The sequence below is a fragment of the Lampris incognitus genome, chromosome 16 (genome assembly GCF_029633865.1).
Source record: "Lampris incognitus isolate fLamInc1 chromosome 16, fLamInc1.hap2, whole genome shotgun sequence".
NCBI classification, from domain to species: domain Eukaryota; kingdom Metazoa; phylum Chordata; class Actinopteri; order Lampriformes; family Lampridae; genus Lampris; species Lampris incognitus.
In genome coordinates, this window is record NC_079226.1 from 39,290,747 (window position 1) to 39,303,389 (window position 12,643).

General features: G+C 43.3%; 1 protein-coding gene across 1 annotated transcript in view; it reads right to left on the minus strand.

The window, feature by feature from the left end:
- Window positions 1-12,643, minus strand: part of map4k5 (mitogen-activated protein kinase kinase kinase kinase 5) — a 79,073-nt gene that overhangs the window by 54,966 nt on the left and 11,464 nt on the right. The window contains exon 4 of the mRNA XM_056296502.1: window positions 4,665-4,755. Within this exon, the coding sequence (XP_056152477.1) occupies window positions 4,665-4,755 (91 nt within the window). The remainder of the gene's footprint in view (window positions 1-4,664; window positions 4,756-12,643) is intronic.

Sequence of the window (12,643 nt, forward strand, 5' to 3'; positions counted from 1 at the left end):
CTTTGTTGTAACAATGCTTCTTGGCAATAAATCTTATATCAGGCACCTGATTGTCAGCACCTGGGGTACCAGAAGCTCAAAACAAGAGTCAATAGCAACAGCAAAATAAGCTGTTTGGCACTGGCAGAGAAGATTTGGCAAATTTTTCATGGGCGCAACCCACATACTCAGCTCTGCTGCTCATCCCACAAATGCATGTTCCTTACAAATGTGGCGCCATTTAAAAGGCAAATAAACAGGTTTTCCAACGGTATAAGATTCATTGCCAAGAAGCATTGTTATGACAAAGAAATAATCTACCAAACACAAATTTCCTTACTTTTTGTGCTAAGTATATACATCTTATACGTGTTCAGCCTCTTATACGTGTTCTTCATATAATAAGATTTTTTCTTGTACATAACTTTAGTATTCCCTTAGTTAGCCATGGTTTCTCAGCATATTTTTGTTCTACTACTTTCTTTACTGAAGGAGATTTTTTTTTCCATAGATGGCAGTTGTTATGGACAGAAATATGTCATAGGCTACAGCTACATTGTCCACCTAAATATCATTCCAGTCTTGTTTCATTAGGTCTTGTTTAAAGGAGTTGATAGTGTCTTTTGATTTGTACCGAACTGTTTTGACTGTTTTAGTGTCATTCTTGGTCCTAGTACAGCTCTGTATGATTGCAAAGACTGGCAGATGATCACTTGTGTCATGTATTAATGGTCCACTTATTTCCTTGTCAATAATTTGATTTGTCAATAATTACTTTGAAATAGAGTAGCTATAAAGAGCTATATGCAGGCTTACTTTGAGTCCTCCCTTGTGTTTGTGCAAATGAATAAAATATAAGGTAGCCTACTTTGATAATAAAAGATATAGACTAATAACTGAAAATAGTAAAAGTAAAAAAAAATATCAGTTTCAAATTAATTTTGACTAAATTCCAATTTAGCGTGAGGTAATCCTCTCTTTTTTTTTCCTCAGCCACGTACAGCAATCAACCATTGGGCTTGAGCACAAAACACAATGATATCAGCAAAGGGTCATTCAATTCACTGACAAAATCACAACTTCTAAAACATATACTTTGTTGCAAAATAATAGCTTATTAAATAGCGTTCTCACCCAATTAATGTGATTTCTGTTTCTGAACGTCACTGCAGATCTTCTTGATATCAGGGCTGTAAGATTTAACTTTGATTTTCACACAAGACTGCAGGCTCTCATCTGTGAGGTGGGAGCAATATTTGGATTTTATGTAGATCATAATTGAGAAACCTTCTTGCACAAGTACGCTGATCCTAAGATGGACAGGACTTCAAATTCATACTTCTTCATGTCCACATAATTGTCAGGAATAGCATTCCCTGTTTCAAACACAAGTTTGTCGAGTTTTGGGAGGTTTTCAATATCGCTCCATTTGTGGCTTTGAGCGAGAATGGCCTTCTGACAGTTGACATCTTTGAGCTCGGCTGTAAGGCTTTTGAACTTGGACATTAATAAGTCTTTGACAGCTATGTCGGCCAGTTCAATTTCAAGGTTGGATTGATTTACTCCTGGGAATGTGGATATGTTCAACAGGGGTGGGTCAATGTCCAGGAGTGTGACAAGGGAAGGATAGTGTAGTTTTTGTTCCCTTTCTGAACTCACTCTTTCCCCAAATGTAGTTTGCATTCCGATGATTGCATGTTGTAAATAATCACAACTGATGTGACTGTGTCCTTCTTTGAACGCTCTCAGGGAGGGGAAGTGAGAGGGTGTGCCTCTCTGTACATCTCTGGCAAACACGTCAACTTGCGCTCAAATGCTAAAACCTCTTCCAGCATCTGCAGGGTCGTGCTTCTCTTTCCCTGGAGACTTTCGTTCAGCCCGTTTAGGCGACTTGTCATGTCCACCATAAAGTGTAACTTTTCCAGCCAATTGGGATCTTCCAGTTCTGGATAAGTCAGGCCTTTGCTTTGTAGGAAAGTTTAGTCTCCATTTCAGGACCTCTCCCCTGGACAGCCACCAGACTTTCTTAAGCAGCAGGAGATCCGAATATGCGCTGTTGACCTCATCTAGCAATGCACAGAACAGTTGGCGGTTTGAGCCCTTTGTCATTATTTTGTTCACTATCTGGATGATGAGGTTCATCACCTCCATAAACTTGGAGGGAGGGGGTGTTTGAGCGCAGTGTTTCTTGGTGCAAGATGCAATGAAAGGTAAGCAGCTTTTGATCCAACGCCTTCTGTAGTAAAGTCACAAGCCCCTTGTGTCCCTCTCATACTAGGTGCCCCATCTTTAGCCACTGACACCATGTGGCAGGTGTTTATTTCTTTGGCTTTTAAACGGTTCACAACAGCCTCACAAACGCCCTCCTGCCCATGTGTTTGGCCTTTCAGCGGTATCAACTCAATGATTTCTTCCTGCAGCCCATCAGATTTCACATACCTGCATAGCAGCGCTGTTTGCTCAATATCGTTCACATCACTTGACTCATCACAGGCAACTGAGTATGCTGGAGCTGAACTGATGTCCTTGATTAGCTGACTGGTGATTTCTGTTGCCATTTTGATGGCCCTGTCTTTGACAGTCTTTGCGGAGAAGGGAATATCTTTTATTTTCTGAACTATATCAGTTTTGTTTTTGAAGTCTGAAAATAGATGCTCTGATATTTTAATGAATGATTCTTTTATGTATTCAACGTCCATAACTGGCTTTCCATGCCTAACTATCTCCTGAGCTGCCACAAAACTAGTAGCAGTAGTGGAGTTTGGAGATTTGATCCAATTCTTAAAAGTACATTTGCTCTGTTCTGCTCTCCACAGCAGTTCCGAAATCACTCTCTCTCTCATCCGCAGCCAAACACTTTTCAGCAAACACAGTGTGCGTGTTCTGGAAATATCGTTCAATATTACTTTTTTTGCTGTTTGCCAATTTCTCGCTGCAGATCAAGCATACTGGTAAGCCAGCAGCATTAGCAATGAAAGCAAACTAATATGTCCATGCATTATTAAATTCTCTATTTTCCTCTGAGACTTTCCTTTTTTTGGATTTGGAATCCATAGCTAGCCTAACTAGGAAGACTCAAGACTAGCCCTCTATTGAAGTTCGGCAAAATCTTGAGGAAGAGGTGCCCGGTCATACGCTATGACGCACATTTTTATTGGTGAAATGTTAAAGCTTTTTTTTTTTTAATTTGGTGTATAGGCTACACATTTTTACAATGGGAGTTTAAGCCTACAACAATGATGAATAGAAATTAAAATGTTAAAAAATAATCGTTATTCATTTCCATCTAACTTTTTGTCAAAGCCACAGGGAGCCACTGGAGAGGGGCAAAAGAGCTGCGTGTGGCTCCGGAGCTGCAGGTTGCTCACCACCATACTAGGTTTTCTTTTTTTGTCGTTGTTGGGGAGAGGACAGGTTTAAAGGTTTGTGTTTGGTTGCCCCATAAGACGCAGTTCTGAAGATGTGTCCAGCGGTCATCCCATATCCAAAATGAATGCTGTGAGTAAAATGATATCATAACCGATATATACAATGGCAAACTATGAAAATAAGACCCAGGTTGTAAATCACCACTAAGTAGCTTAGTGTGATGTAATAGGCAACATTCCATGACTGAACAGTAAATTTGTCTACAGACAAGTTTATGGTGTGCCAACAAGCTGGGTTGCTCCAATTAGACACACTTGCTGAGTCATACAACGTGGGCGACAGGAACGTTCTCCAGCTATCCTGTGTGCTCTTTGACAAGGAGACAAGGAAGTCTGATGTACCAGTCTGGATGTCAGAAAGAGGTTTAAAGGACAGAGTGGAGTGAGTAGTGGTGCTAACCCATTTATAAGCTGCCTGCCACCACTGAAAATGCCACCAGTGTAATTGTAAGAAAAGTGCATGACCACAGCGGTAACACTTTGAACATCTCTGGTGTTCAAAGTTTGACAGATGATCAGCCGTTTACACTGCAGAAAGTGGTAAATTAAAGGAAGGATAAAGCGGTCTGACCCTAGTGTGTTGATTGGAACCATATCAGTCAGTCTCCTTTAAGCTTCAAATACAGCTTTTTCATAGTCAGGAAACCAGCGTTTGAGAGACCAGGAACTTCCCTATATAAACCTGCACTCGTTAATTACATTTATAAGTCATTAATGCTTGAAAGGTCTGCGCAAAAAAAAAAGAAAAGAAAAAAAAGCATTATTTTCCTGTAACCGCTTATGCTCTGAAGTGAGACTGTACAAGACGTGCCCGCTGCGATAAGACTTGCTGCTCTCCTTACTAATGGTCATATAAAACAGATCAGAGGCTTGAATTCCTGTTAAACCTGCTGGAAGTCCTGGGCAGCAGCGGTTGGGTGGACCAGTCCTACTTCCTCTCAGATACCCATCAAGAAGAAGAAGAAAAAAAAACCCACATGCGCCATTTAAAACTAGTGCTGCATCCTGGCAATGTGAGTGCCTTGTCAGCACTAGTCTACCCAGTTTCATTACAGGACTCATCCATGTATGTACAGGTGTGACAAAACTTGCTTGGGTGGTCATGTGGCTTTTCAGGTACTGGCTCTTCAAATCTTAAACATCTAGGATGACATGAGATCTAAGGTATGTGCATTGTACCTCTAGCATTATCCGTAAAAACAGGGAAAATACAGAGTATCTAATGACAAAGTGCTGGTATTTGGAGCTGGCTCTTACCAGAGGTAGCTCCCAAAGTAGGCCACAATGTTGTGGTGCATGCATTCCTTCACCATGAAGATTTCCTGCTGAATGATGGAAAAGTCATCCCCTGGAAGCAAAGAGGAAAATCACACACAAGGTCAAAATTCTTGGTTTTCATTTTCGGTACACAGAGTAATTTGATGGAGCTCGTTTTGAAATGGATGTTAAGAAAACCAACACCTATTCTTACCAAAGGTTTGCTGGGAAGACATTTTTGCACATTGTGAATTATTTTCACATAATCATTTCTATAGAGATTATCATTCTATAACTTAAAAAGAGGTACATTGCAAAGATACAGAATCATCTTCATGTGTGGAAACAACACAACAGAGGGTAACTGTTTTGAAGGCCCCAAAGCGTGGATTTCACAGAAAACTTTATCTTTCCTTTCGGTATGCCAAGCTCAAAACCTCCAGAGAAAAGTCTTCCAATAGATCTCTCTGACTAGATGGGATTCTATTCAAACCCTGTGAAAATACAGTGAGTAACACAACTGCCAGAAGCATTAAAAGAGAACACCTTGTGCCTTCAAAGTTTATGTTCTGCATGGCCGGGATCCAGACTGCTTTCCAGTTAAGAAAAGCGCACCAATACATCCTATCGGTAGGAAGTTGGAAGACCAAATTAAGTAAGGCCAGCTGCTCCCGACTGAGCAGCTCTGGAACACATTAACACAGGAGGTTAGGATCTATCTGGGGCTGGCTGCTCCGCATGCTCTATGAAGTGACTGTCTTCATACAGTACAGTATGAGTACACAACAAAACGACAGAAAAACATAACAGACGGAACAACATGCTGGGCATTACACAAATGGTAAACTCCCAACCAGACAACATTGTGCATTTTTTTCCTCCTTGTTTTGCTGTGGGGTGGTAGGTGGGTGGAGATTTTTTTTACACATCCTCTCAATCAAATTCCATCTGTAGATGTTTATTATCCCTATGTAATATGCATTTTATGTCCTGCTTGCACTGTTCATCAGGATATTACGTTTGGTTTTGTGTGCGTGTCTGCAGCAAATCTGGAATACTACTGGACCTATCAGCCTAAATTTCTAATGCACAGTTATGACTATGATCAAGAAACTCTCGTGGTTGCGGTGATTCAAAACCTTTGAAAAACGGTTGTTCTTGCTACCGCCGCTCCCTCTCTTCATTCACTCTCAAGCTTGCTTGACCAGCGCTGCTCTCTGTTGCTGCCCGATCCGAGTCAACCGTAGATGTAGGTCGTGCATGCACGCATGACTTGGATCGGGCAGCAACAGTGTCAAAACATTATGCGTTCGTCTAGGAGTTTTGAAAGTAAACAAGAAGTTGATCATATTTCGCAAGACAGCAAATCATTTACTGCTGATCTCAGCGCAGGAGAAAGAAAGCCACTTTTTATCCAAAAAAAAGAAAGAAAGAAGAAAGCCATTTTATTTTTGTCATTGTACAGTTGTTTGATTACAGTGAAGTGTGTCTTCTGCATTTAACCCATCCTATTGTATAGGAACAGTGGGCAGCTGCAGTGCCTGGGGACCAACTCTAGGGCTTCTTTCCATTGCCTTGCTCAAAGGCACAGACAGGAGTATTAACCTAAACATGCATGTCTTTTTGATGGTGGGAGGAAACCCACACAGACACGGGAAGAACATGCAAACGCCACACAGAAAGGACCTGGGACGGCCTGGGGTTCGAACCAGGACCTTCTTGCTGTGAGGCAACAGTGCTAACTACTGGACCAACACTGGAGAACTGAAGGAACACTGGATGAAACAAAAATATTTATTTTCATTACATAATAAAGCTGGGTAAACCATTTATGCTCGCGCATGCGTGACTCAAATCTACGGTTGACTCAGATAGGGCAGTGACATGATCAAGTTATTAAAACAATTTTGATGATCCAAAAAAGCAAAAGTTATAAAGAAACAATTTCCTCCAGGCTGCAATCAAAACAGGAAGTGTTGCATTTTTTTGTCATTGCCTGATCTAAGTCAACCATAGATGTGGGTCACGCATGTGCGAGTGTAAGAGGTTTACCCAGCTTTATTATATCATGACACTAAAGACTGGGTTTTTTAGCTTGAGTGCTGCATATTAACTTTTTCCCCCATGTTTCCCATTCAATGGACTTGGGCGCTGTGCAAAAGTCTTATAATGGCAGGAAAAATACGGGGTTTTTTCTGTCCACGAGCGTGTGTATCTGTCGGCCGCTAATCTGACATACTACTGGGCCTGTCAGCCTAATAATAATTACTATGCACAGTTATGACAGTATGATCAAGGGCCTCTCATGGTTGTGGTGATTGAAAACCTTTGAAAAACCTGTTTCACACCGCAACTGAGTGCTAACTCCTCAGTTAGTTTTTCGCCCAAGTCCAAGCACAAGAGAAGGGGAGATACACAGGCAGTGCCTCCGTATTAACCCTCTACTGAGTGCACTCTCCTAGGTTTTGTGTGTGCGTTTTTTTTTTTATTGTTCTCATTTTAAGGTACAATCCTTATGATTGTTGTTTTTTACTTACTGACAGCGATGCCTTGTAATAACAGTGGTATCCAAGTACTCCATGTCCCAGAGATCCATTAAAAATAAAACTGTGTTGCCAGCGCTATTACATTAGCAGCTTCCCCACCACCATTCATCCACTACCTAAACTGCTTATCCTCACTCAGGGTCGCAGGGATGCCGGAGCCTACCCCAGCAGTCAATGGGCAGCAGGCGGGGAGACACCCTGGGCAGGCCACCAGACCATCACAGGGCGTTTTAGCATGGCTGATTCACCTGACCTACATGTCTTTAGACTGTAAGAGGAAACTGGAGCCCCCGCAGGAAACCCACGCAGACACGGGGAGAACTCCACACAGAGGACGACCCGAGACGACCTCCAAGGTTGACCTACCCCGGGGCTCGAACCCAGGTCCTTCTTGCTGTGAGGCGACTATGTTAACCACTGCGCCACCGTGCCGCATCTCCACCACCAAACAAAGAAAAAAATGGTTGAACCTGGAATTAAGTTAACGATATGACACGAGATTGCTCACGGATTGTGGGCAACGCCAAATGGTTTTGACATTTGTGGATATTCAGTATTTCCCAGCCACACCCCACAGTATTTCACAGCATCAAAAGAAATGAAAAAACAAAACAACAACATTATTATGAAAAGAAGAGGCAGGAAGTGTCCCATTCATGCGACACCAAAACAACCCACACAAATGAACAAAAGACGAGATATACTTTATTAATCCCCATGAGGAAATTCATCTTCTGCATTTAATGCATCCCAACACACACACACTGGAAGCATAGGGCAGCTGTACAGCTAGGAGCAGTGGGCAGTCGCTGTGCAGTGCCCGAGGACCAACTCTACCTCTTCTTGCCACGCCTCAGTCACCGGTACAGACAGGAGTATTAACCTAAACATGCTTGTCTTTTGATGGTGGGAGGAAACTGGGGCATCCGGAGGAAACCCACACAGATACGGGCAGAACATGCAAACTCCACACGGAAAGGACCTGAGGTTTGAACCCAGGACCTTCTTGCTGTGAGGAGACAGTGCTAACCGCTGGGCCACCGTGCTGCCCAAGAAATGATGAAGGATGTCTTTCAACCGATACTATAAATCAACAACAGAACAGAGATGGAATGAATAGATAGAGACTGAATGTGAGCACAAATGTTGTGCTGTTGTGATGATATGTATGTTGTCAATAGGTCTATCTCCAGTGGTTTAATTGAATTTGTTTCTTTAGAAACTCACAGACACCAGAAATAAGACGTCACGGGAAAATCAACTTCATTTTTGTGGCAGTTCACCTTCTGGGGCCTACTATATATGTCATTAATAGGGTGGGGCAGCACGGTGGCCCAGTGGTTAGCAATGTTGCCTCACAGCAAGAAGGTTCTGGGTTCAAACCCCAAGCCGTCCCGGGTCCTTTCTGTGTGGAGTTTGCATGTTCTCCCCGTGTCTGTGTGGGTTTCCTCTGGTTACTCCAGTTTTCTCCCACCACCAAAAAGACATGCATGTCAGGGTTAATACTCCTGTCTGTGCCCCTGAGCAAGGCAATGGAAAAAGAACTGAAGTTGGTCCCTGGGAGCTGCAGCTGCCAAATGCTCCTATACAATAGGATGGGTTAAACACAGAGAACAAATTTCATCGTAAGAATACGATAAATTGTAAGGTACAATGCCAAAATCAAGTGGCTTTCTGGGCGTCCAGGTAGCGTAGCAGTCTATTCCGTTGCCTACCAACACGGGGGTCGCCAGTTTGAATACCCGCGTTACCTTCGGCTCGGTCGGGCATCCCTACAGACACAATTGGCCGTGTCTGCGGGTGGGAAGCCGGACGTGGGAATGTGTCCTGGTCGCTGCACTAGCGCCTCCCCTGGTCGGTCGATGCGCCTGTTCCGGGGGGGAGGGGGAACTGGGGGGGAAATAGCGTGATCCTCCCACGCGCTACGTCCCCCTGGTGAAACTCCTCACTGTCAGGTGAAAAGAAGCGGCTGATGACCCTATTGGAGGAGGCATGTGGTAGTCTGCAGCCCTCCCTAGATCAGCAGAGGGGGTGGAGCAGCGACCCGAACGGCTCGGAAGAACGGGGTAATTGGACAGGTAAAATTGGGGAGAAAAGGGGGAAAATTTAAAAAAAGGTATTATTCTGTTCTAGAAGTATGATTGGCTGGGGAAAAATAGACAGTGTAAGTGGTTGGCAAATTTTTGGATTCACCAACTAATGTATGCTGTTGAAAAAACCCCTGTGTATTAACGCTTATTCCTCACTGATAACTGGGTAATACGGAGGCCTTCTGAAGCATAGAGGAAATAGTGTTCGTGTAAGGCAAATTTCGAGTCTAAAACGTTTCCTTTCTGAAACTAGTGTAGGAGCGAAGAGACTAATAATTGAGATGGTTCCAGGGCCACGGTGACTTTGTTTTGAACTTGATGAGGCAGTGAGTCCACAGCGGCCCTACTTCCCGTCTGTTCAGGAGGGGTGACGGCTGTTCACATGAGTGTCTGAATTCAAGACTGCAAATGTAGTTCATGCAATGCACTGTGATGGATAAACAGCAAACAGACATTTGTCTCCGCCATGCTAACTGCTAAAAGAATAATTAAACCATCTGAGGGCTGTCAGTCACAAGTGAGAGAGCTGAACATGAATGCCGACATAAACTTGCTCGTAAAAATTCACATTCCTCAACACAATCTCCACTGCAGTGTGCAAAATTCAAGCAATACAATAAGGATCTGTCTAAGATCCGTCCGTATTAATATCATGAAGGCAGTAAAATGTATTGCCGTTGTTCATCTTTGTTAAACCAACATTCTGTTGTGAAGCAATTTCTTTAATTTTTTTACCCCCCCCCCTTTTCCATCCCGATTGTACTTGGCTAATTACCCCACTCTTCCGAGCTGTCCCGGTCACTGCTCCACCCCCTCTGCTGATCCGGGGAGGGCTGCAGACCTCCTCCGATACATGTGGCGTCGCCAGCCGCTTCTTTTCACCTGACAGTGAGGAGTTTCACCGGGGGGGACGCAGTGCGTGGGAGGATCACACTATTCCCCCCAGTTCCCCCTCCCCCCCGAACAAGTGCCCCTGACCCAGAGGAGGCACTAGTGCTGTGACCAGGACACATACCCACATCTGGCTTCCCACCAACAGACACAGCCAATTGTGTCTGAAGGGATGTCCGACCAAGCCGGAGGTAACACAGGGATTCGAACTGGGATCCCCGTGTTGATAGGCAACAGACTAGACCACTACGCTACCCGGACGCCCCGTAGCACTGTTTTAATTAGAGGTTAAGTATTTATAAAGATCGCCATTTCCAAGGAACCGAGATACCCTGCATGTGCACATAATATGATGGAATTGAGTTAGAGACGCTCTGAAGTGATTTTTGCGAATCAGAATACAGCCTGAGGGGCAGCCAGAGAAACCAGATTGTTTTCCCAGTACACTTACCTGTCAGTATATAATGGGAATTTCCCCAAATATGACCAAAAAAAAAAAGTTACCTACAGCAGCTTTAAGAAATTAAAACCAATTAAAAATTCCTATCTAAGTGTAGATCTAAATAGTTGTGGCTCCGGATACTGTCATTAATGTCCAGATTGAAAATAGCTCTCTTAAGGTGGAAGCTTGATTTAACTGCCTCCCTAATTCCTCTTCATGTCACTTATCTGGCCTCTTTAGCTCCCAACCACCCTGAGCTCTGGTTGTAAGCCCTTCCATTTTGCCATCTTCGGTGACTAGACTTAACCCAGGGATTACAGGCAGCTTTTAACGTCCATTCTAGAAAAGGGCTAGAGCTCATTGAAGGGTTCTCGCAAGTTACCCATGTCCCTAACTAATTTCTGTAATATGAATATTAAGCATCCGTGAGAAGAAATGTACAGCTGTCAGGGCTTGATATTGACAGGTAGCTAGTGTTCTCGGAGTTCCATTTTGAAACCTGTACACAACATCATCAAATAAAACATGATTCTTTCACAATTTGTGTCGAATTGGAATTTGATTCGTATTCCATATTTTTCATTCTCCAAGCGACTTATCCCAATTGGGGGTCACAGGATGCTGGAGCCTATCCCAGCAGTCATTGGGCGGCAGGCGCAGAGACACCCTGGACAGGCCACCAGTCCATCACAGGGCGCGCACGCGCACACACACCTGGGAATAATTTAGTACGGCTGATTCACCTGACCTACATGTCTCTGGACTGTGGGATCCATGAGTTGTGGCACGAAAATATGTTTAATGTGAGCAGCGCATCACAACACAAACTGCCACAAAGTACTTTGTATTCACCAGTTTGGGAAAGCTCGGCATAATATCATCCATTTATCACAAAAATGCATGCTGGTATTTATTATAGATGGGCCACCAACTGAAGTTGATCTGGAACATTTTAATGGTGCAACATAAATGACGTAATTAACAGCAAATGTGATGACTATGCGAGACAGTTTTTGGATTTTGAGATACTTTATTGATCCCCGTAGGGTATTTCCTCTCTGCATTTAAGCCATCCTAGCTGTGTAGCTAGCAGCAGTGGGAAGCCGCCGTGCAGCACCCGGGGACCAACTCCAGTTTGTCTTGCCATGCCTCGGTCAGGGGCACAGACAGGAGTATTAACCCTAACATACATGTCTTTTTTTAAATATATTAAATATTCTACATTTACCCGCAGCAGAAAGCTAGTGCAACTATTTCATGGCTGTACATGTTAGGCTCTTAATGATGACAAACCCAAGGAAGATCAGTTCTCACCCACCATTTGCCTTCTTCACATCATTACAGTGTAGTGATGGATCGCATGTTGGGGTACTCATTAGTTAGATGGTAATAACATGTAATTTCACGTGTAATCACCATGTCACTCCATACTGAGCAGCTCCGTTCACATTGGGAGGTACTGCCGGTGAGCCGAGACAGACAACATTGACTGTTGTACAAGCAGTGCCTGATGTACTGTACACATGAATATAGCCAAAGCTCATTTCTAACACCAGTCCCTAAAACTTGTTTACTTGTAGTCTCCAACATGCAGCAAATTGCAGAGGAGCCATATAAGTTTGTTTGAAGTGCTGTTGCTGTAAGACAGAAAAAAAGAAAAGAAAAACACATGAGGCGCCCCCCCCGTCCACTGATAGTAGCTTGAGGCCTGAAAGCGTAACCACTTCCTGTCAGTCTGAACACTTCCCAGTGCTCTCAGAAATACCATGGTCTGTTTAGCTTAGAAAAAGAACGTGCAAATAAGCACCACATATTCACTGCATTTGTCATTCTTTAAAGTTTTGCTTTAACTATAAGTATATCAATACTATCTTTTTTGGAATAAACCAACCAACTAAAAAATGTCTACTGTTGGGTGTAAAGTCCATGTTACAACCAGACACTTAGATTTAAAGGTTTTTAGAGGCCTTTCTGAATGATCACTAATCAACTTCCCCTTTACGTGATGTT